The sequence below is a fragment of the Engystomops pustulosus genome, chromosome 9, assembly GCF_040894005.1.
Source record: "Engystomops pustulosus chromosome 9, aEngPut4.maternal, whole genome shotgun sequence".
NCBI classification, from domain to species: domain Eukaryota; kingdom Metazoa; phylum Chordata; class Amphibia; order Anura; family Leptodactylidae; genus Engystomops; species Engystomops pustulosus.
The window spans coordinates 17,151,065-17,177,993 of record NC_092419.1 but is presented as its reverse complement, the minus strand read 5'-3'; the positions used below and the strand labels follow the sequence as shown (position 1 = coordinate 17,177,993).

Genomic DNA, 26,929 nt, shown 5'->3' with positions numbered 1-26,929 from the left:
AAACATATGGCGAATTGAGGCGTAACAAAATTGGCGCAAAACAGCCATTACCCCCATGTCTTCATTTAGAATTATCTTATATTAGGTCCAGATACAGTGTATTACATGACAGTATAATAGACCTTGTCATCGTCAGCATCACTGGGAATTGTAACAATTGTAACATCAGCCTCATTCTATACCATAAACCCCAAATATTGTAGAGTATTACATGACTGTATAAAGAGCCGTGTCATTAGAAGTATCATAGGGCTTTATAACACAGCAGCCTCATCATATATTATTATACACATATAATATTATAAATACACATCAAGCCGGAGGCACATTATACATAATAATAAAAATTACAATAATAATAATAACAATATTTTAAAAGTCCCAATAGCGGGAAAATATTAATAAATGCTACAAACAGACACAAAGACACAATTATGCGGCTCCACGTCCTCAAAATAATCATAAATGACGACTCATCGCTGCCGTACACTAATGACGTAGTAAAATATCAATCTAAAGGCGTCTAAGAAAATTCGCTCCTTATTGTGCATCGTGATAGCTGCAGGGGAGTAGCAGCCGACCTTATAGATCTGTGACTGGACCCGTGTCCTGTATAGGACGACCCATGTTACTATTTTAATGAAATGTTCCCTGAGGGTGATGCCGCACATGGCGTTTTTGGTCCGTTTTTAAGCATGCGGTTTCAGTCCGTTTAAAAAAAACGCATGCGTTTTTTGACCGTTTACCATGCGTTTGGCTGCTTACATCCTGTTTACCTATTAAGATAATTGGGAAAAACGTACAAAAACGGATGCATTTTAAAAATGCATGCGTTTTTAAACGGACTAAAAACACATGCTTAAAAATGGACTAAAAATGCCATGTGTTGCATCACCCTAAGGGCACACGTGGCGTTTTGAACCCTTTTTAAAATCGTTTGTCGCGCGTTTGTCGTTTGTTTCAAAACGCATCCGTTTTTTTTTTCCAGTTTTCCAAATGCTCTTAATTAAAAAACTGACAAACACATGCGTTTTTAACGCGTTTTAAAACACACTAAAACGGATAAAAGACAGCCCCAAAACACGTTTAAAACGCCATGTGTGGCATCACCATTATCCTTTTTGGGGGGGGGGTCTCTCACACTACTGTGGAGTTTTTTTTCATCTGCATTTCCAGAATTTTTTACAAATTTTTTTTTAAAAAGCAGCCATTGTTTTCTGTGGATGCGTTCACATTTCACTTGTTTTTAACTGATCCGTTGATTGTGAAAAAAATGTAAGAACGTGTCCTATTTTTTCACGAATCCACGGATCACGGAAGGCAATAAGAATGGGGTCTATGGGGGTCATTTATCATTAGTTCGGACATTTGTGCGTTTCCTTTTTGTTTGGGTTTCGGACTTGTTTGATTTATCTTGAGCTCCTAATCCCCTTCTACTGCTTACATCTGCTCTGGGCTGGAGGATTTTGCACCCCCCAAATAATATGATTACGCAAAAATAAAAAAGCGCAATTTTTTCATACGTCCACAACTGGGTTTTAAAGATGCAATTCTGAAAAAAAGAAAGTTGCGGCAAACTTTCCTCGAAGGGTGAAAAAGTCGCAAAATTTTGTGCAAAAATTCAATGACGGCAAATAAAGATGGAAAATCAGAAAAAAAAAATTCCAAAATAAATGACCCCCTATGGATCTGCAAAAAAAAAAACATATGACAGGTTTTATTTTCTGGGGGACCAGGGCTTATGTTATATGTTTCCTTCAGATTTTTTTGCAAAGAAAAATATAAAAAAAAAAAACTACGAAAGCAGAACCGAGGCGGGAAAAAAAATATGGATACGGATAAAAATCTGGAGGAAATTTTTTTAAAAAATGCAATGGACACCCAGAATCCACAGCAACGTGCACCCGATTCACCCGGCGCAGACAGTATAGGACGCTATAACATAGACTGATTATTGGTAAAGCTATAACATATTGTCATATTATATATTCCAGGATGTTATAATATCCCAGCGGCTTATTATACACAGGAAGTCATGTTATATTACAATACACCGGGCTCATTATTATATCATGTGTCTCTGCATCGCATTATAATATGCCAATATATAGTCGTATGGGACATTATATTACACTGAGGTCACTTACAGTTGTTACAGGTTTATTATAAGCAGGAGAGTAGCGAGGGATGTAATAATATAATGTCTGCCTAACTATTATATGTCATTATAATACACGGGTTCTCTGGCAACATTGTATAATTAATACACCGCATTATAATGTACAAGGGCTGCGGTATTAATACACAGCATTATAATGTACAAGGGCTGCGGTATTAATACACCATATTATAATGTACAAGGGCTGCAGTATTAATACACAGCATTATAATGTACAAGGGCTGCGGTATTAATACACCATATTATAATGTACAAGGGCTGCAGTATTAATACACAGCATTATAATGTACAAGGGCTGCGGTATTAATACACCGCATTATAATGTACAAGGGCTGCAGTATTAATACACCGCATTATAATGTACAAGGGCTGCGGTATTACAATGATGAGTTTTATTTTATGGTCAAACATGAAGATTATCCGCCAGTATAATGTATAAAGTATAATACTTGTCAGGACATATTGTTTTCTGTGCCATACAAGAGATCTAATGATATAATCGTCATAATCTGTTATAATACCTGATATGGATTTATCTAGGATTATTATGGAATAACGTAGAAAGCGGCAGATTATAGTCACCGTTATAGGGCAACCTCCAGCAGAATAAGACGATATTAGACATTATTATGCACCAGGTGTTGTTATACTGCAATAACATTTATCGCCATCTTTCAATATAGAGAATTCCCGTCCACTTATTATAACACTCCAGGGGTCAGTATATAATATTATCCAGAACAGTATGGAATATGTATATGTACAGAGTCTCCTCATTCAGGAGAATTATTTATGCACCAGTAATATCTCCAATTATCCCTCATCATTATCACATATTATAATACATCAGGTGTTAGCGCTTCCTAGTATTATACAATGTTATTATACTCCAGGAAAATATAATATAATCTCACCGTGACATAAAAAGATTATAATCCTACAGGAGTATATAATATCACCTACCAGGAGTATATAATATCACCTACCAGGAGTATATAATATAACCTACCAGGAGTATATAATATAACCTACCAGGAGTACATAATATAACCTACCAGGAGTATATAATATAACCTACCAGGAGTATATAATATAACCTACCAGGAGTATATAATATAACCTACCAGGAGTATATAATATAACCTACCAGGAGTATATAATATAACCTACCAGGAGAATATAATATAACCTACCAGGAGTATATAATATAACCTACCAGGAGTATATAATATAACCTACCAGGAGTATATAATATAACCTACCAGGAGTATATAATATAACCTAGCTGTATTGTATATTCTGACTATAATAATCATGTTGTAATCTTCCGGGAGTATATAATATAATATAATATAATATAATTAATAATAAGATTAGAATCCTCCAGGAGAATATAATATAATCGAGTCCTATAATAAAGTTGTATCACTTATAATAGACCAATTCTATATAATAAAATGGAATGATAATAATATAAGGTTATAATCCACCAGGAGAGTATAAATAATCCCGCTGCTTCATAATAAAGTTATAATTCTCTCAGGAGTATATATAATTATCTCGCCGTATTGTTATGTGGTAATAATCCACCAGGAGGACATATTATAATTTAGTTTCCTCATAATAAAGTTATTAATCACCAGGAGCACCCGGAGACAGAACCGCACGTCCCTGCTCAGTGTGCACGGGGTGTTATCAGGTGATGTCTGCACTGACCTGACCCCTGCGGCTCCTCGTCCTCCGGCGCCATCTTCCTCTTTGCGCCCATTAGCGCCTCCACAGAGAAGGCGAGTGCCCGGGAGCTGAGAGACATGACGAGTGAGGGAGCGGGTGTACACCCGACACTGCCACCCCGGGGGGAGGACCCGAGCCCCAATACCTGCCGCCCTCCAATCACAGGACAGCCAGGAGGGTGACAACAGAGAGAACTAGCGCGACCCCTCATGAGGAGGATTATCACCAGGTGATTACATCCAGTCATCTATCACTCTCTGTTATCAGCCACTATATCCCGAGGAGAGGAGACTGTACAGGGGGGACACAATCTATTACTCTCTGTTATCAGCCATTACATCCCGGGGAGAGGAGACTGTACAGGGGGGATACAATCTATTACTCTCTGTTATCAGCCATTACATCCCGGGGAGAGGAGACTGTACAGGGGGGATACAATCTATTACTCTCTGTTATCAGCCATTACATCCCGGGGAGAGGAGACTGTACAGGGGGGATACAATCTATTGCTCTCTGTTATCAGCCATTACATCCCGGGGAGAGGAGACTGTACAGGGGGGATACAATCTATTACTCTCTGTTATCAGCCATTTCATCCTGGGGAGAGGAGACTGTACAGGGGGGACACAATCTATTACTCTCTGTTATCAGCCATTACACCCCGGGGAGAGGAGACTGTACAGGGGGGATACAATCTATTACTCTCTGTTATCAGCCATTACATCCCGGGGAGAGGAGACTGTACAGGGGGGATACAATCTATTACTCTCTGTTATCAGCCATTACATCCCGGGGAGAGGAGACTGTACAGGGGGGATACAATCTATTGCTCTCTGTTATCAGCCATTACATCCCGGGGAGAGGAGACTGTACAGGGGGGATACAATCTATTACTCTCTGTTATCAGCCATTACATCCCGGGGAGAGGAGACTGTACAGGGGGGGATACAATCTATTACTCTCTGTTATCAGCCATTACATCCTGGGGAGAGGAGACTGTACAGGGGGGGATACAATCTATTACTCTCTGTTATCAGCCATTACATCCTGGGGAGAGGAGACTGTACAGGAGGGATACAATCTATTACTCGCTGTTATCAGCCATTACATCCTGGGGAGAGGAGACTGTACAGGGGGGATACAATCTATTACTCTCTGTTATCAGCCATTACATCCTGGGGAGAGGAGACTGTACAGGGGGGATACAATCTATTACTCTCTGTTATCAGCCACTATATCCCGGGGAGAGGAGACTGTACAGGGGGATACAATCTATTACTCTCTGTTATCAGCCATTACATCCCGGGGAGAGGAGACTGTACAGGGGGGGATACAATCTATTACTCTCTGTTATCAGCCATCACATCCCGGGGAGAGGAGACTGTACAGGGGGGGATACAATCTATTACTCTCTGTTATCAGCCATTACACCCCGGGGAGAGGAGACTGTACAGGGGGGATACAATCTATTACTCTCTGTTATCAGCCATTACATCCTGGGGAGAGGAGACTGTACAGGGGGGATACAATCTATTACTCTCTGTTATCAGCCATTACACCCCGGGGAGAGGAGACTGTACAGGGGGGATACAATCTATTACTCTCTGTTATCAGCCATCACATGCCGGGGAGAGGAGACTGTACAGGGGGGATACAATCTATTACTCTCTGTTATCAGCCATTACATCCTGGGGAGAGGAGACTGTACAGGGGGGATACAATCTATTACTCTCTGTTATCAGCCACTATATCCCGGGGAGAGGAGACTGTACAGGGGGATACAATCTATTACTCTCTGTTATCAGCCATCACATGCCGGGGAGAGGAGACTGTACAGGGGGGATACAATCTATTACTCTCTGTTATCAGCCATTACATCCCGGGGAGAGGAGACTGTACAGGGGGATACAATCTATTACTCTCTGTTATCAGCCACTATATCCCAGGGAGAGGAGACTGTACAGGGGGATACAATCTATTACTCTCTGTTATCAGCCACTATATCCCAGGGAGAGGAGACTGTACAGGGGGATACAATCTATTACTCTCTGCTATCAGCCACTATATCCCGGGGAGAGGAGACTGTACAGGGGGATACAATCTATTACTCTCTGTTATCAGCCATCACATCCCGGGGAGAGGAGACTGTACAGGGGGGGATACAATCTATTACTCTCTGTTATCAGCCATTACACCCCGGGGAGAGGAGACTGTACAGGGGGGGATACAATCTATTACTCTCTGTTATCAGCCATCACATGCCGGGGAGAGGAGACTGTACAGGGGGGATACAATCTATTACTCTCTGTTATCAGCCATTACATCCTGGGGAGAGGAGACTGTACAGGGGGGATACAATCTATTACTCTCTGTTATCAGCCACTATATCCCGGGGAGAGGAGACTGTACAGGGGGATACAATCTATTACTCTCTGTTATCAGCCATCACATCCCGGGGAGAGGAGACTGTACAGGGGGGATACAATCTATTACTCTCTGTTATCAGCCATCACATGCCGGGGAGAGGAGACTGTACAGGGGGGATACAATCTATTACTCTCTGTTATCAGCCATTACATCCCGGGGAGAGGAGACTGTACAGGGGGATACAATCTATTACTCTCTGTTATCAGCCACTATATCCCAGGGAGAGGAGACTGTACAGGGGGATACAATCTATTACTCTCTGTTATCAGCCACTATATCCCAGGGAGAGGAGACTGTACAGGGGGATACAATCTATTACTCTCTGTTATCAGCCACTATATCCCAGGGAGAGGAGACTGTATGGGGGGGGGGGGGGAATACAATCTATACTTTCTGTAGAATATTTGGTGATGTATCTATCTGGGCAGGTGAATGTCTTGTGTTGCTCCCTGTGCAATTTTCAAGCTTAAAAATATTAGGCCTCCCCTGGCTGCCATTGCTACAGCTCCCCCCCCCCCACGCTGTACATTAGTATTTGTAGATCATCTAGATACTACAAGAGGTTGTGAAATGTGTGAAGAATTCATGGGTTAAAATCCTGGGTTGGAGAAGTTCTACAAGCAACATCCTTGACAAGAAGGGCTCATGGATGGAAAGAGCTAAGGATGGATTCACACTGGCGCTGTTTTTCACGTCTGTGGATTTCCACGGACGCCCCACAAAGCCATTGCTTCCTATGGGTGTTTTCATGTTGGTTTGTATTTTCACTGATCCGTTGAAAAAATGAGGAAACCTGTCTTATTTATTTCACTGATGCAGATCACGGAAGGCGATAGAAGCTTATGGATCCGCAAGGACAACGGAGACACAACGGATGCGCAATTGAAGCTGAGCACCTACGCCAATGTGAAAGAGCCCGAAACGTGAGAGATTGGGGCCAATTAATTAATAAAAATGGAGTCAGCATGAAATTCAAGAGTATGGAGAATTATACAGATGTAAGACAAGTCGGTGACATGATTTGTTCCAAAATGTCTGGATCATCAAGTGCGCGGTCACCCGGTGCGTTTTGGTAACGTTTTCATTGTGTTTTAAAACCTATTACAACAGCTGAGATGAGGTGATTTGCCGAATTACATTACTATTAACATTTGCGTTTACAAAACGCGATGTTAACGCATGCATTAACACATCATTAACAAAACGTAAACGCATTGTTAATACGTGTGTTAAAATCGCATTTACACTACGTTTTGTAAACGCAAATGTTAATAGTTATGTAATTAGGCAAATCACCTCATCTCAGCCTTTGTCATGCGTTTCAAAACGCAACGTCTGACCACGCCCTTAATGTACATGGAGTCGCAAGACTTTTTTTGGTGGGATTTAGGTGGTTACATGATGTATGGGATGTAATGATTACAGGATATAAATAAATATAGATTTTTATTTTTTTTTACAACAATACATGTAAATTTTTGTTAATTGAAAAATTAGACGTCCCCTGAAAATTAGACCTAGTGCATCTTTAGGAGCAAAAAATGATATAAAACACTGGGGGCATTTATCAAACTTTTAACAAAAATGTTCTTTTGCACTTTTTTAGCATTTTTTTGTGACCGTTGCTGCCATTTTAACAAAGTTCTCCATGTTCATTTATTTTAGTGTTGCGCCCAATTTGTTATTAGTTTCCGGATGTTTGTTGTGTGAAAATGTCACAATCTTGCAGCAAATCCCTTAAAAAGTCACACAAAAAGTTGCAAAAACACTCCGGCTCACAATGTCAGGCTGGATTCACACGACCGGTGCCCGCCGTACCGTAGCACGGCGGGCACACGGCAGCGCGTGGGGAGAGGAGGAGGGGGAGAGCGCTGCTCACCCCCGCCCCTCTCCATAGGGATATATGGCGCACGGCGCCGTATGCCCTGAAAAAATAGGACATGTCCTATTTTTTCACGGGGCACGGAGCAGTACGGTGCCGCACGTGTGCTGCACCGTACCGCTCCCGTAGGGCGCCGTGCGCCCATTGCCGTCTATGGGGGACGTATATCGGCCGTATATACGTCGGCCGTATATACGTCCCCCTTGCGGTAGTGTGAATGCAGCCTCAGGCGTCACTTTTTAGGTTGCACATTTACTTACCCGGTCGCTGGAGTTCACAGAAAGTGCATTGTCCTTGTATAATGCGCTGTGCCGCGATTCACTAAGATCGTGCGCCCGATATCCTGCATGTGTCGCTTCCCCGCTCAGGTCCCCGGAGTTCACCTTCTTCTTCCTGGTGCATGTAAGTGCATTGTCCATGTATAATGCGCTGTGCGGGGAGTCACTAAGATCGTGCGCCCGATATCCTGCATGTGTCACTTCCCCGCTCAGGTCCGCAGGAGTTCACCTTCTTCTTCCTGGTGCATGTAAGTGCATTGTCTTGCGACACAATTTGAAAGTTTGGTCCAAATCAGTCGGATCGTCTGACGTCACGCCCCCTAAATTGTATCGCATGGAAGCAGCGCAGCTGCGCCAAAATCCGACACAATCCCAGCGCAAACACCTGTTAAACACCTGTACAAGCCGTGCAATCCCCGAAAAAGGCGAACAGTCCAACAAAAGTGAACAGAGCGACCCTTAGTAAATAAGCCCCATTTTGTCAAGGTTTATGTGTTGTCCCTGGACTGTTTCTAGGATTGTCACATGTAGGTGCCAAATGATTGATTTGTTTGTCATATCTGATTCCTATTTAAATTTTTATTTAAAAAACCTGTTAAATATGGTTGGGAAAAAACCCCATATAAACAGGCGCATAGGAAAAGACAAAAGAAAACTATGACAAATGTCCCCCATTGTCTTATTTTCGGAGAAACAAAGTATCAGTCTCCTCATTCACACTAAAGATATGGATGCTGCCCCCTGGTGGCTGCAGTGGATACCACGGGCCACTGACATCACTAGATTGTGAGCACAGGGAGGTCTCTCATCTATGTACATTTGGGGGATGATGAGGAGGGTGAAGAGTCTGTTAAATGAAAATATACATATTTATTCATGTTATTAATGTTTGTAATAATAAGATAATTATAATTATTAATTATAACATTCTTACTTCTTCATTTACCTGCTGTATTTCTGGCTCTGTAGATTACAGAAGCCTGATGTGATCTAATAGATGAGAATTTTATCTTTAATATAACACCTGCAGCATGTTTTTCAGTGCTGTAGAACAACATAGGGGGTCTGCAGTGATCCTCCCCCTGCAGACAGCTAAACTTGACTCATCTTTTACAAAATCTGACTCTTCTCTGCTCATTGCCATGTGACTTCAGAGAAGATTTTTTTTATAGGTAAACAAGAGGGAATTTTAGAAATGACATTTCATCCCCTACCTGAGGGGCTGGGAGTTTAGTGGGGTAATATCTGTTGATAGGTTCCCTTTAAAATAGATATAATCATAGTGATAATTGATGGTGATGAGAAGGAACATTGATGGTAATTGATGTAGATTATTAATGATAAATAATTGATGAAGAAAGCTGATTTGTGCTGAGTGTGGATAGGGCTGGTTACACATTGGCGTTTTTTTTCTGATGTCTTACAGAACCATTCTTTTCAGTGGGCCTTTTCACACTTGTTGTCAGTGAACGCAAAAGGGCTCTTTCACATTGGCGCTGATGTTCAGTTGTGCGTTTTGTCTCCATTGTGTCAGTTTTTCTTCCATTTGTGATGCATTTCCTTGTGTATTTGTGTCTGAAGGTGCGACATTGCTTTGAAAACATCACACCAGGTTTTTCAGCCTCAACAGTTAAAAAAACGGATAGGACACGTTTCATAATTTTTTTACACGGACAATGTATCAGTAAAAATACAAACCAATGTGAAAACACCCCTAGAAATCAGTGGCTCAGTGAGGCATCCGTGGAAATCACTGCAACACGGATGCGAAAAAAGACATCAATGTGAAAGCTGTTATAATGATTGATGATTCTTATTAATAAGGATGAATGATAATGATTAATGTGATGCAAATCTTTGGAGCAATGAATCTGTGGCCTGAGACCTGGGAAAGCCAAAAATCACCAGTGCACATGGGCACATGGGACTGCACATGGGACTGCGACGAGGGATTCACCATGTTCCCACTTTCACTGCTGCTCCGGGTAATATGTTTCATAGCCAGAACCTTAGTAACATTCCCTGATAGTAGCTTGATTAATTATATGCACAGCAGCACAGTCCAGTAGCCATCCCAGCGCAGTCCAGTAGCCATCTAAGCATAAGCAGGAGCCATCCCAGCGCAGTCCAGTAGCCATCTAAGCGTAAGCAGGAGAAATCCCAGCGCAGTCCAGTAGCCATCTAAGCGTAAGCAGGAGCCATCCCAGCGCAGTCCAGTAACCATCTAAGCGTAAGCAGGAGCCATCCCAGCGCAGTCCAGTAACCATCTAAGCGTAAGCAGGAGCCATCCCAGCGCAGTCCAGTAACCATCTAAGCGTAAGCAGGAGCCATCCCAGCTCAGTCCAGTAACCATCTAAGCGTAAGCAGGAGCCATCCCAGCGCAGTCCAGTAGCCATCTAAGCGTAAGCAGGAGCCATCCCAGCGCAGTCCAGTAACCATCTAAGCGTAAGCAGGAGCCATCCCAGCGCAGTCCAGTAACCATTTAAGCGTAAGCAGGAGCCATCCCAGCGCAGTCCAGTAACCATCTAAGCGTAAGCAGGAGCCATCCCAGCGTAGTCCAGTAGCCATCTAAGCGTAAGCAGGAGCCATCCCAACGCAGTCCAGTAGCCATCTAAGCGTAAGCAGGAGCCATCCCAGCGCAGTTCAGTAGCCATCTAAGCGTAAGCAGGAGCCATCCCAGCGTAGTCCAGTAGCCATCTAAGCGTAAGCAGGACACAGCACACACATATGGGATTTGGTGGACGTGGACAATCTATTAGAGTGAAGTAACATGGCAGTTGTATCCATCTGGTCTGTCAAGTGCCTGACATATGAAGTGCCCCTTGCCATGCTACAAGCCCCTCACCCTCCCGTATCCCCAGCAGAAGCTCCGCCCACTCCACCTCCCTGGACTCTATCTATTGCTTAGGAGTCAGGAGATGTCATGTGACCCTTCCTGACTCAGCTGAGTGACGGCCTCCTCCCCTGTCCATCACCCGTGAGGTGCTGAGAAGGGGGATTCATCCTGATGATGATTAATCCCTGGACTCCATCACATAGCCGGAGCCGTCCATCTCTCTGTGGCCCCCAGGGGCCTCATGCTCCAACCTCACACATCTGCTAGGAAATCACAACATCCTGCAGATCATGTTCTGGATAGTCCCAAAGCTGCGGCTCAATCACCGCAGACTCACTTCACTGCGCGAGGTAATGCTCCATGTAATGATGAACCTCACAAGTCACATCTCATATCATGTACTATACTCCACACACACCCAGAGCTGCAGTCACACATTTACTGATACATCATGTACTATACTCCACACACACCCAGAGCTGCAGTCACACACTTACTTATACATCATGAACTATACTCTACTCACACTCAGAGCTGCAGTCACAACTACTGATACATCATGTACTATACTCCACTCCACTCACACCCAGAGCTGCGGTCACACACTTACTGATACATCATGAACTATACTCTACTCACATTCAGAGCTGCAGTCACACCTACTGATACATGGGGCTCATTTACTTAGCCAGCCGCTGGAGTTCACTGAAAGTGCATTGTCCGTGTATAATGCTGCGTGCCGCTATTCACTAAGATCGTGCGCCCGATATCCTGCATGTGTCGCTTCTCCGCTCAGGTCCGACAGAGTTTGCCATCTTTTTAGTGGTGCATGTAAGTGCTTGGGCTTGCGACACAGTTTGAAAGTTAAATCTTGCGCTCAGTACGAATCAGTCGGATCGTCCCACTGCATGCCCCCAGTTTGTGCCACATGGAAGCAGCGCAGCTCCAAGATCCAAAGGGGATCTTGTGCGACACAATCCCGGCGCAGACACTTCTTAAATACCTGTCCAATCCATAAAATCCCCAAAAAAGGCGCGCAGTCCAACGAAAGTGAGCAGCGCAACCCTTAGTAAATGAGCCCCATCATGTACTATACTCCAATCACATCCAGAGCTGCAGTCACACACCTCCTGATACATCATGTGCTATACTCTACTCACACCCAGAGCATGTAAGTGCTTGATCTTGCGACACAATTTGAAACCTAAATCCCGCGCTCAGTCCGAATCAGTTGGATCATCCGACGGCACTCCCCCCGATTTCTGCGCATGGAAGCAGCGCAGCTGCGCCACAATCTGATTGCATGCGACACAATCTCAGCGCAGACCCCTGTTAAATATCCCTGTCAAAGCTGCGCAAATCCCGAAAACAGCAAACAAACCGACGAAAGTGTGATCTGCGACCCTTAGTAAATAAGCCCCATTATGTACTGTACTCCACTCACATCCAGAGCTGCAGTCATACACCTACTGATACATCGTGTACTATACTCACACTTAGAGCTGCAGTCACACACCTACTGATGCATCATGTACTATACTCCACTCATATCCAAAGCTGCAGCCACACAGAAACTGAAATATCATGTATTATACTCCAATCACATCCAGAGCTGCAGCCACACACCTACTGATACATCACGAACTATACTCCACTCACATCCAGAGCTGCAGTCACACACCTACTGATACATCATGTACTATACTCCACTCACATCCAGAGCTGCAGTCACACACCTACTGATACATCATGTACTATACTCCACTCACATCCAGAGCTGCAGTCACACACCTACTGATACATCATGTATTATACTACACTCACATCCAGAGCTGCAGCCACACACCTACTGATACATCACGTACTATACTCCACTCACATCTAGAGCTGCAGCCACCCACCTACTGATACATCATGTATTATACTACACTCACATCCAGAGCTGCAGCCACACACCTACTGATACATCATGTACTATACTCCACTCACATCTAGAGCTGCAGCCACCCACCTACTGATACATCATGTATTATACTACACTCACATCCAGAGCTGCAGCCACACACCTACTGATACATCATGTACTATACTCCACTCACATCTAGAGCTGCAGCCACCCACCTACTGATACATCATGTATTATACTACACTCACATCCAGAGCTGCAGCCACACACCTACTGATACATCATGTACTATACTCCACTCACATCCAGAGCTGCAGTCACACACCTACTGATACATCATGTACTATACTCCACTCACATCTAGAGCTGCAGCCACACACCTACTGATACATCATGTACTATACTCCACTCACATCCAGAGCTGCAGCCACACACCTACTGATACATCATGTACTATACTCCACTCACATCTAGAGCTGCAGCCACACACCTACTGATAAAGCATGTCATATATTCCACTCACATCTAGAGCTGCAGCCACACACCTACTGATAATGCATGTACTATGCTACAGTCACTTCCAGAGCTGCAGTCACACACCTACTGTTACACCAAAGTGCTCCAGTTAATTCACAGTCCAGCTGCTACTAACAACATACACACCCCAGGGACAATACCTAAGGCTGTCACATTCCCTTTAAGCCTGATGTACTTAACCCCTGGACCTTTACTATCCCAGTCCCGTGGCTCAGTGGACTCCCCAGATCTTTACGGCTCGTGACTCACAAGGACCTGGCTGACCCTGTGACTTATTATCATAGCTCTGCTTGCTGTGTGTCAGGTCTTTACTTGGAGTTTATTGAATTAGCCGCTGGTTTATGAGGGTCTCAGGTTGCGCTTGTAGACCCTCACACTCATGTACAGAGCAGAAACGAAAACTGAAAACACATGGCAGACCCCCCCCCCCCCCCCCGCCAGGTTTATGGGGCGTCTAAACAGCTGCACTTTTATTACGCTTCGCTGAACGTGTTATAAGACACAAGTCCACATTACATCCAATAACTCGGAGCCGCTGTAACTGGGGCGGACGCCATCACCGCGACAGGTAATGTGGCCACCTCCAAAGAAAAACTATGTAATTGTCACCATCTCTGCTTGCTGTCACTGAACCTGTGTCAGGCTTACAGCCAGAACCTGATCTGTTCTTATACTATCCACACAGTGGGCTAAAACCTTTACTAGTACACTGTAACAAGCCCTCAGCTGTGAGAAAAGGCCCCGCACAGGGTGGTTTTAGTTATGGTTTATATTCATTTCTGGCAGAACATAATAAGTTCCTGTAAGATCCGTGGTCCGATCATCACCGGCCCGACTCATATACAGCGTGCGGAATAAAGCCCAGATGTGAGATATCACACCATAATCTCTGAGTATAATAGGGGGTAAAGAGAAGCGGGATACAGGAGGGTGAGGGGGTGCAGGAGAGGGATACAGGAGGGTGAGGGGGTCCAGGAGAGGGATACAGGAGGGTGAGGGGGTGCAGGAGAGGGATACAGGAGGGTGAGGTGGTGCAGGAGAGGGATACAGGAGGGTGAGGGGGTCCAGGAGAGGGATACAGGAGGGTGAGGGGGTGCAGGAGAGGGATACAGGAGGGTGAGGGGGTCCAGGAGAGGGATACAGGAGGGTGAGGGGGTCCAGGAGAGGGATACAGGAGGGTGAGGTGGTGCAGGAGAGGGATACAGGAGGGTGAGGGGGTCCAGGAGAGGGATACAGGAGGGTGAGGGGGTGCAGGAGAGGGATACAGGAGGGTGAGGGGGTGCAGGAGAGGGATACAGGAGGGAGAGGGGGTGCAGGAGAGGGATACAGGAGGGTGAGGGGGTGCAGGAGAGGGATACAGGAGGGTGAGGGGGTGCAGGAGAGGGATACAGGAGGGAGAGGGGGTCCAGGAGAGGGATACAGGAGGGTGATGGGGTCCAGGAGAGGGATACAGGAGGGTGAGGGGGTCCAGGAGAGGGATACAGGAGGGTGATGGGGTCCAGGAGAGGGATACAGGAGGGTGAGGGGGTCCAGGAGAGGGATACAGGAGGGTGATGGGGTCCAGGAGAGGGATACAGGAGGGTGAGGGGGTTCAAGAGAGGGATACAGGAGGGTGAGGGGGTGCAGGAGAGGGATACAGGAGGGTGAGGGGGTCCAGGAGAGGGATACAGGAGGGTGAGGGGGTCCAGGAGAGGGATACAGGAGGGTGAGAGGGTCCAGGAGAGGGATACAGGAGGGTGAGGGGGTGCAGGAGAGGGATACAGGAGGGTGAGGGGGTCCAGGAAAGGGATACAGGAGGGTGAGGGGGTGCAGGAGAGGGATACAGGAGGGTGAGGGGGTCCAGGAGAGGGATACAGGAGGGTGAGGGGGTCCAGGAGAGGGATACAGGAGGGTGAGGTGGTGCAGGAGAGGGATACAGGAGGGTGAGGGGATCCAGGAGAGGGATACAGGAGGGTGAGGGGGTGCAGGAGAGGGATACAGGAGGGTGAGGGGGTGCAGGAGAGGGATACAGGAGGGTGAGGGGGTCCAGGAGAGGGATACAGGAGGGTGAGGGGTTGCAGGAGAGGGATGCAGGAGAGGGATACAGGAGGGTGAGGGGGTGCAGGAGAGGGATACAGGAGGGTGAGGGGATGCAGGAGAGGTATAGAGGAGAGTGAGGGGGTGCAGGAGAGGGATACAGGAGGGTGAAAGGGTGCAGGAGTGGGATACAGGAGGGTGAAAGGGTGCAGGAGTGGAATACTTGAGAATAAGGCGGTGCAGGAGTGAAATACTGGAGAATAAGGGGGTGCAGGAGAGGGATAGAGGAGAGTGAGGGGGTGCAGGAGAGGGATACAGGAGGGTGAAAGGGTGCAGGAGAGGGATACAGGAGGGTGAAAGGGTGCAGGAGAGGGATACAGGAGGGTGAGGGGGTGCAGGAGAGGGATACAGGAGGGTGAAAGGGTGCAGGAGAGGGATACAGGAGGGTGAAAGGGTGCAGGAGAGGGATACAGGAGGGTGAGGGGTTGCAGGAGAGGGATACAGGAGAGTGAGGGGATGCAGGAGAGGGATAGAGGAGAGTGAGGGGGTGCAGGAGAGGGATACAGGAGGGTGAAAGGGTGCAGGAGAGGGATACAGGAGGGTGAAAGGGTGCAGGAGAGGGACACAGGAGGGTGAAAGGGTGCAGGAGAGGGATACAGGAGGGTGAAAGGGTGCAGGAGAGGGATACAGGAGGGTGAGGGGTTGCAGGAGAGGGATACAGGAGAGTGAGGGGATGCAGGAGAGGGATAGAGGAGAGTGAGGGGGTGCAGGAGAGGGATACAGGAGGGTGAAAGGGTGCAGGAGAGGGATACAGGAGGGTGAAAGGGTGCAGGAGAGGGATACAGGAGGGTGAAAGGGTGCACGAGTGGGATACAGGAGGGTGAAAGGGTGCAGAAGTGGGATACTGGAGAATAAGGGGGTGCAGGGGAGTTATACAGGAGGGTGAGGGGTGCAGGAGAGGGATACAGAAGGGTGAGGGGGTGCAGGAGTGGGATACTGGAGAATAAGGGGTTGCAGAAGAGGGATACAGGAGGGTGAAGGGTGCCACTAGAAGGAGCTCACTACATACAGATTATACACCACCACTAGGAGGAGATCACTACATACAGATTATACAGCCACCACTAGGAGGAGCTCTGTACATACAGATTATACACCACCACTAGGAGGAGCTCACTACATACAGATTATACACCACCACTAGGGGGAGCTCACTACATACAGATTATACATCACCACTAGGGGGAGCTCACTACATACAGATTATAAACCACCACTAGGAGGAGCTCACTACATACACATTATACAGCCACCACCAGGGGGAGCTCACTACATACAGATTATACAGCCACCACTAGGGGGAGCTCACTACATCCAGATTATACAGCCACCACTAGGGGGAGCTCACTACATACACATTATACAGCCACCACCAGGGGGAGCTCACTACATCCAGATTATACAGCCACCACTAGAGGGAGCTCACTACATCCAGATTATACAGCCACCACTAGGGGGAGCTCACTACATCCAGATTATACAGCCACCACTAGGGGGAGCTCACTATATCCAGATTATACAGCCACCACTAGGGGGAGATCACTACATACAGATAATACAGTCACCACTAAGGGGAGCTCACTACATACAGATTATACACCACCACTAGGAGGAGCTCACTACATACAGCGTATACACCACCACTAGGGGGAGCTCACTACATACACATTATACAGCCACCACCAGGGGGAGCTCACTACATACAGATTATACAGCCACCACTAGGGGGAGCTCACTACATCCAGATTATACAGCCACCACTAGGAGGAGCTCACTACATACAGATTATACACCACCACTAGGGGGAGCTCACTACATACACATTATACAGCCACCACCAGGGGGAGCTCACAACATACAGATTATACAGCCACCACTAGGGGGAGCTCACTACATCCAGATTATACAGCCACCACTAGGGGGAGCTCACTACATCCAGATTATACAGCCACCACTAGGGGGAGCTCACTATATCCAGATTATACAGCTACCACCAGGGGGAGCTCACTACATACAGATAATACAGTCACCACTAAGGGGAGCTCACTACATACAGATTATACACCACCACTAGGGGGAGCTCACTACATACAGATTATACAGCCACCACTAGGGGGAGCTCACTACATACAGATTATACAGCCACCACTAGGGGAAGCTCACTACATACAGATTATACACCACCACTAGGGGGAGCTCACTACATACAGATTAGACACCACCACTAGGGGGAGCTCACTACATGCAGATCATATAGCCATTACTAGGAGGAGATCGCTACATACAGATTATACATCCACCACTAGGACGAGCTCACTACATACAGATTATATATCCACCACTAGGAGGAGCTCACTACATACAGATTATACATCCACCACTAGGAGGAGCTCACTACATACAGATTATACACCACCACTAGGGGGAGATCACTACATACAGATTATACACCACCACTAGGGGGAGATCACTACATACAGATTATACATCACCACTAGGGGGAAGCTCACTACATACATATTATACAACCACCACTAGGGGGAGCTCACTATATACAGATTATACACCACCACTAGGGGGAGCTCACTACATACAGATTATACACCACCACTAGGAGGAGCTCACTACATACAGATTATACACCACCACTAGGGGGAGCTCACTACATACAGATTATACATCACCACTAGGGGGAGCTCACTACATACAGATTATACACCACCACTAGGGTGAGCTCACTACATACAGATTATACACCACCACTAGGGGGAGATCACTACATACAGATTATACACCACCACTAGGGGGAGATCACTACATACAGATTATACAGCCACCACTAGGAGGAGCTCACTACATACAGATTATACAGCCACCACTAGGAGGAGCTCACTACATACAGATTATACACCACCACTAGGGGGAGCGCACTACATACAGATTATACATCCACCACTAGGGGGAGCGCACTACATACAGATTATACACCACCATGCGGGGAGATCACTACATACAGATTATACATCCACCACTAGGACGAGCTCACTACATACAGATTATATATCCACCACTAGGAGGAGCTCACTACATACAGATTATACATCCACCACTAGGACGAGCTCACTACATACAGATTATATATCCACCACTAGGAGGAGCTCACTACATACAGATTATACATCCACCACTAGGAGGAGCTCACTACATACAGATTATACACCACCACTAGGGTGAGCTCACTACATACAGATTATACAGCCACCACTAGGAGGAGCTCACTACATACAGATTATACACCACCACTAGGAGGAGCTCTGTACATACAGATTATACACCACCACTAGGGGGAGCTCACTACATACAGATTATACACCACCACTAGCGGGAGCTCACTACATACAGATTATATACCACCACCAGGGGGAGCTCACTACATACAGATTATACAGCCACCACTAGGAGGAGATCACTACATACAGATTATACACCACCACTAGGGGGAGCTCACTACATACAGATTATATACCACCACTAGGAGGAGATCACTACATACAGATTATACACCAACACTGGGAGGAGATCACTACATACAGATTATACACCACCACTAGGGGAGATCACTACATACAGATTATACACCACCACTAGGTGGAGCTCACTACATACAGATTATACACCACCACTAGGGGGAGCTCACTACATACAGATTATACACCACCACTAGGAGGAGATCACTACATACATATTCTACACCACCACTAGGGGGAGATCACTACATTAGGATTATACACCACCACTAGGGGGCGCTCACTACATACAGATTATACACCACCACTAGGGGGAGATCACTACATACAGATTATACAGCCACCACTAGGAGGAGCTCACTACATACAGATTATACAACCACCACTGGGGGGAGCTCACTACATACAGATTATATAGCCACCACTAGGGGGAGATCACTACATACAGATAATGCAGCACCACTAGGGGGAGATCACTACATACAGATTATACAGCCACCACTGGGAGGAGATCACTACATACAGATTATACACCACCACTAGGAGGAGATCACTACATACAGATTATACACCACCACTAGGGGGAGCTCACTACATACAGATTAGACACCACCACTAGTGGGAGATCACTACATACAGATTATACATCCACCACTAGGGGGAGATCACTACATACAGATTATACACCACAACTAGGAGAAGATCACTACATACAGATTATACACCACCACTAGGGGGAGCTCACTACATACAGATTATACACCACCACTAGGGGGAGCTCACTACATACAGATTATACACCACCACTAGGGGGAGATCACTACATACAGATTATACAGCCACCACTAGGAGGAGCTCACTACATACAGATTATACACCACCACTAGGAGGAGATCACTACATACAGATTATACACCACCACTAGGGGGAGCTCACTACATACAGATTATACACCACCACTAGGGGGAGCTCACTACATACAGATTATACAGCCACCACTAGGGGGAGATCACTACATACAGATTATACACCACCACTAGGGGGAGATCACTACATACAGATTATACACCACCACTATGGGGAGGTCACTACATACAGATTATACATCACCACTAGAGGGAGATCACTATATACAGATTATACACCACCACTAGGGGGAGCTCACTACATACAGATTATACACCACCACTAGGGGGAGCTCACTACATACAGATTATACATCACCACTAGGGGGAGCTCACTACATACAGATTATACACCACCACTAGGAGGAGCTCACTACATACAGATTATACAGCCACCACTAGGGGGAGCTCACTACATACAGATTATACATCACCACTAGAGGGAGATCACTACATACAGATTATACACCACCACTAGGAGAAGATCACTACATACAGATTATACACCACCACTAGGAGAAGATCACTACATACAGATTATACAGCCACTAGAGACAAGTGGAACCAATGTTTCTCTTTGTGTTTGGGGCATCGGTTCGGCCACACAATCGTAACTAGTTATTAACCATTTTCTCTCTCTATGCTAGAAATGTGGAATGGGGGGGTTACTGCGTTTCCCCCCTTATCACTGCCCTAATATCTCCGACCCTGATGTTTTATATTTCTTATAGGTCTATTATAATCAGAGCCATATTTCAGGATGAATCTTATTAGAGCGTTAATCCTGGATGACTCAGATCCTGGATGACGTCTTCACTGTCACAGGCCCAGGTGTCGGTGGCCCCTAACGACCCCGCACTGTGGAATCCATATGGGTTTATATATAGTGGCATGACCCCACCCGCACCCTTATCACGAGTATCGGTACTGCCACCAAAACTTGCATCCCTAGAATCAGCGCCAGCAATTATATGGTGCTTGTTATTTTTATACCCTCTCAGGCCCTTTAAAAATCTCTTTACCTTCATAGTACTCCTAAAATAAAAATTGCCCCTCATATAGAATTATAATAATGATAATAAATTACATAATAATAATAATAATAATAATAATAATAAATAACAGATTTTTATATTTGTCTATCTTTAAGGAAGATCTGTTTACACTCGGGCGGCACAGCGTAGACAGTTGTGAACAGTGTATATAATTTCGGATGTATTTGTTATTCATAATGTAAGTAACTGTGGCATTTTTAGAGGTGCAGTGTGGAGATGTCAATATAAAGTTCTGGATCTGAGGGAGCAGATTGTTTCCTGTAAATTGCTAGATGTAACTTGTGCCTGAACTGTCCTGCAGTCACTGGGGCACATTTACTTACCCGGTCCAGTCGCTATCCAGTGACGGGTTCTACGACGCTGATTCGGGTCCGGCCGGGATTCACTAAGGTCGTGCGCCGAAATCCACTAGGCGTCGCTGCTGCGCAGAGGTCCGCTGGAGTTCACCTTCTATTTCTTGGTGCAGGTGAGTTGCATGTCAAGCGACACTTTTTTTTTTTTCCGACGGCCACGCCCCCCGATTTCCGTTGCATGCAACCCGGCGAAATCCGATCACGTGCGCAAAAATCCCAGAGGGATTCGTCGGAAATCGCTGGGATACCCGACAGAATTGCGTGATTCGGACCCTTAGTAAATGAGCCCCACTGTCTACCCTCCTCCTATAACTATATATGACCAGTAATAATCCTATAGGTGACTGTTATGTGATTGTGCCCTCTCCAGGGATACAGATGGATTCGGTCGGATGCTGCGCCCGTGGGCTTGAGCTTCGCACTTTTCACATCAGGAATTCTGCGACAAATCACTTCCACACCAGGATCCATCGGAAAATCTTCCCGGGCCAAAAGTTCTAAACTTAAGTGTCCTCGGAGCGTCAGAGGGCGCCCCCTCCCCCGACATCTGGATGTGATCAGCCTCCCGCCTGCAGAAACGCTCAGATAATTCAATTTACTGAATGAATTACTGATGTGAATATATAGGGGAGGGGGCAGGTAGCCGCAGCATCCATGTGGTCCCCCCTGTCACATCCCCCCTGTCATGGGGGGTTTATTTGTGTAACATTATATATATTTTCTAACAAGGTGTTTCCTGCCGCTGCGTTTCCTGAATCTCGTGTGATTACGGGACCATTAACCTGAAGACACCTGAACGGGAAGGGGCTTCATCACATTACAAGACCTCTCACTGCATATCACTTATTGTCAATCATTCATTCGTGAATCAGGCGGCTCAGGATGAGCAGGGTTGCTCAGAGGTTTCTCGATCTCTACGTTCATCATTCCGATACACACACTGGATTCAGGTTAACATTAACCCCTTGTTGTCCACATCCTGTCGTGTGCAGCGCCAAGAATGGGAAAGTAACGGAAAGAAAAGATGTCTGCAGCTGTATTATTATTCACAGGATTCCGACTATTATTCCGATAGGAGCTGCAAACTCCGCCGCAGACATCACATTAACCCCACAGACGCTGCAGTCAATAGCTACACAGGCGGCAACCAAAAAAATGTTATGTCTGCACCACAAAATGAGACCAATTAAAACTAAACCTCGGCCCAAGAAAAACCAGACCTCACATAGCTGTGGGAATATGGATCTTATAGAATGAATGGACCAGAATCTTCCTCCCAGGTGTGAGGCCTCTGTATTGTGGTGGGAATCGCCGCGTCTGATATATTTCAGAGAAAAAGATGAAAAAAAATCAGAGCCCCCAAGATCCAACCAAGATACATAATATAACAGAACGGAACGTGCCCCAATCAACAGATAAGAAAATCCAGAGCCACAGAAAGGAGGACAAACAATCATACGAATTGTGATAAATTATATAATACAGATAATGATATAAATGCAAATGTGATGGACGATAGGGATACTAATAATAATGGTAATCCAGAACAGTGCCCGGGTTATGTACAGGTTCTGTGGGTTTGTTCTTAAGATGAATTTGTATGCAAGTCAGAACTGGTATTTTTGTTAGTGTATTTTTATTTTTGCCCCTGTGATAGTTTTGAATTATCGTAGGAATAAGGGTTAATAATAAAGCTTCATTGCAGACGCCTTTAATAAGGGTGATGCCACACATGGCGTTTTGAAACCGTTTTTGGTCCGTTTTTAAGCAATCCGTTAAAAAGCGCATCAGTTTTTGACAGGTTTTCCCAAATTAAAAACGGACAAAACCGCATGCATTTCCAAAAAACCGCATGCGTTTTTAAAAAACGGATGCGTTTTTTAATGCATTCGTTCTTTAATGGACTGTTTAAAAACGGACCAAAAACGGTTTCAAAACGCCATGTGTGGCAGCACCCTAACTATTAGGCTACATTCACACTGCCGTATGGGGAGCGTATATACGGCCAACGTATATACGTTGGATATACGTCCCCCATAGACGGCAATGGCCGCATGGCACCGCAAGGGAGCAGGCTAAGGTGTCGCACACATGTCCTATCTTCCTCCCGGGTATGGAATGGTACGGCGCCCTGCGCCCATTGCCGTCTGTGGGGGACATATATACAACAGCCGTATATACAGTTCCTAACTCGGGAAAAATATAGGAATTGTCCTATCTTTCCTCATAATACGGTGCCGTGTGTCAAACATCACACCTCTCCCGGGAGCCGACGTGTGCCTGCCATGCTATGGTACACCGGGCACATCGTCGTGTAAATGTAGCCTTATGTTGACACTTGCAGCCTGGGGCCAAAGTTCAGTAAATTAATGGCATCCGAGAGTTTGACTAGAGGGCAGAGGGTCCGTCTGTAACTAGGGGTCATCTGTAAGTTGTGTGTTTTTAAAGGGAACCTGTCAGGAGACGTTGACCTAATTAACCACTACCAATATTGTGTCAAGGAGCTGAACACATTCTGGATCATATTCATAGTCCAGTGTGGGGGCATCATCCAGATTATCAACTTTGAAGTAAGATGTGAATTGGTTGCATAAAGACAAGAAAAGCGGAGAGTTTTACACTTAACTCAAGCTCTTTATTTCTCAGAAAGCCTCTTCACTCTAATTGATGATCCTGCATCCAGAGACATCACTAAACAGGTTCCGTTTAAGTCGGGGGGCTGTCTGTACTGATAATAATGCGATTCCTCTAGCAGTGAAGATACAGTAATAATCCTGACTCCATTCCCGTTCTCCATCACTGCTTTCCCTGTTTCTCCATCAGCTCTCTTTTCACTCTGTCACCTCTGACCTTTTCCTCATCTCTTCATCACCTCTGAACTTACCCTCCATCACCTCCATCCTCACCTGTGCCCCCACCCATGTTCTATCACTTCTGTCCCTGTCCTTATCTCTCTGTCATCTCTGTGCTCTTCTCTCTGTCCCCGTCCACGTCTTTCTCTTGCCTCTTTTTCTGGACGTTGCCCTGTCTCCTCTGTCCCTGGGCATGTTACCCTGTCTCCTCTGTCCCTGGACATGTTACTCTGTCTCCTCTGTCCCTGGGCATGTTACCCTGTCTCCTCTGTCCCTGGGCACGTTACCCTGTCTCCTCTGTCCCTGGGCATGTTACCCTGTCTCCTCTGTCCCTGGGCATGTTACCCAGGCTCCTCCTGTCCCTGGGCATGTTACCCTGTCTCCTCCTGTCCCTGGGCATGTTACCCTGTCTCCTCCTGTCCCTGGGCATGTTACCCTGTCTCCTCTGTCCCTGGGCATGTTACTCTGTCTCCTCTGTCCCTGGGCATGTTACCCTGTCTCCTCCTGTCCCTGGGCATGTTACCCTGTCTCCTCTGTCCCTGGGCATGTTACCCTGTCTCCTCCTGTCCCTGGGCATGTTACCCTGTCTCCTCCTGTCCCTGGGCATGTTACCCTGTCTCCTCTGTCCCTGGACATGTTACCCTGTCTCCTCCTGTCCCTGGGCATGTTACCCTGTCTCCTCTGTCCCTGGGCATGTTACCCTGTCTCCTCCTGTCCCTGGGCATGTTACCCTGTCTCCTCCTGTCCCTGGACATGTTACTCTGTCTCCTCTGTCCCTGGGCATGTTACCCTGTCTCCTCTGTCCCTGGGCATGTTACCCTGTCTCCTCCTGTCCCTGGGCATGTTACCCTGTCTCCTCCTGTCCCTGGGCATGTTACCCTGTCTCCTCCTGTCCCTGGGCATGTTACCCTGTCTCCTCCTGTCCCTGGGCATGTTACCCTGTCTCCTCCTGTCCCTGGACATGTTACTCTGTCTCCTCCTGTCCCTGGGCATGTTACCCTGTCTCCTCCTGTCCCTGGGCATGTTACCCTGTCTCCTCCTGTCCCTGGGCATGTTACCCTGTCTCCTCCTGTCCCTGGGCATGTTACCCTGTCTCCTCCTGTCCCTGGGCATGTTACCCTGTCTCCTCCTGTCCCTGGGCATGTTACCCTGTCTCCTCCTGTCCCTGGGCATGTTACCCTGTCTCCTCCTGTCCCTGGGCATGTTACCCTGTCTCCTCCTGTCCCTGGACATGTTACCCTGTCTCCTCCTGTCCCTGGGCATGTTACCCTGTCTCCTCTGTCCCTGGGCATGTTACCCTGTCTCCTCTGTCCCTGGGCATGTTACCCTGTCTCCTCTGTCCCTGGGCATGTTACCCTGTCTCCTCTGTCCCTGGACATGTTACCCTGTCTCCTCTGTCCCTGGGCATGTTACCCTTTCTCCTCTGTCCCTGGGCATGTTACCCTTTCTCCTCTGTCCCTGGGCATGTTACCCTGTCACCTCTGTCCCTGGGCATGTTACCCTGTCACCTCTGTCCCTGGGCATGTTACCCTGTCTCCTCTGTCCCTGGGCATGTTACCCTGTCACCTCTGTCCCTGGGCATGTTACCCTGTCTCCTCTGTCCCTGGGCATGTTACCCTGTCTCCTCTGTCCCTGGGCATGTTACCCTGTCTCCTCTGTCCCTGGACATGTTACCCTGTCTCCTCCTGTCCCTGGGCATGTTACCCTGTCTCCTCCTGTCCCGGGGCATGTTACCCTGTCTCCTCTGTCCCTGGACATGTTACCCTGTCTCCTCCTGTCCCTGGGCATGTTACCCTGTCTCCTCCTGTCCCGGGGCATGTTACCCTGTCTCCTCTGTCCCTGATCTTACCCTGTCTCCTCTGTCCCTGGGCATGTTACCCTGTCTCCTCTGTCCCTGGGCATGTTACCCTGTCTCCTCCTGTCCCTGGACATGTTACTCTGTCTCCTCTGTCCCTGGGCATGTTACCCTGTCTCCTCTGTCCCTGGACATGTTACCCTGTCTCCTCCTGTCCCTGGGCATGTTACCCTGTCTCCTCTGTCCCTGATCTTACCCTGTCTCCTCTGTCCCTGGGCATGTTACCCTGGCTCCTCTGTCCCTGGGCATGTTACCCTGGCTCCTCTGTCCCTGGCTGTAGACCTGCTGGTAACATCGCAGGATCACCTCTTATTTATGTGTTTAGCCATTCAATGGTGCAGATTCATCAAGCTGCCTGAGAGTAAGAATGTACGTACTTGCCCATGGCAACCAATTACAGCTCAGCTTTCATTTTACCAGTACTCATGAATATTTTAAAGGGGAGCTGTAATTGGTTGCCGTGGGCAACTAAGTACATTCTTACTCTTAGGACGCTTGATAAATCTGCATCATTGTGTTTCCATCAT

At 46.7% G+C, this 26,929-nt stretch overlaps 1 protein-coding gene across 1 annotated transcript in view; it reads right to left on the bottom strand.

Moving 5' to 3' along the window:
- Positions 1-4,039, bottom strand: part of TBX22 (T-box transcription factor 22) — a 30,814-nt gene extending 26,775 nt beyond the window's left edge. The window contains exon 1 of the mRNA XM_072123324.1: positions 3,896-4,039. Coding sequence (XP_071979425.1) covers positions 3,896-3,992 — 97 coding nt within the window. The 5' untranslated portion in view covers positions 3,993-4,039. The remainder of the gene's footprint in view (positions 1-3,895) is intronic.
- Positions 4,040-26,929: the final 22,890 nt, after the last annotated feature.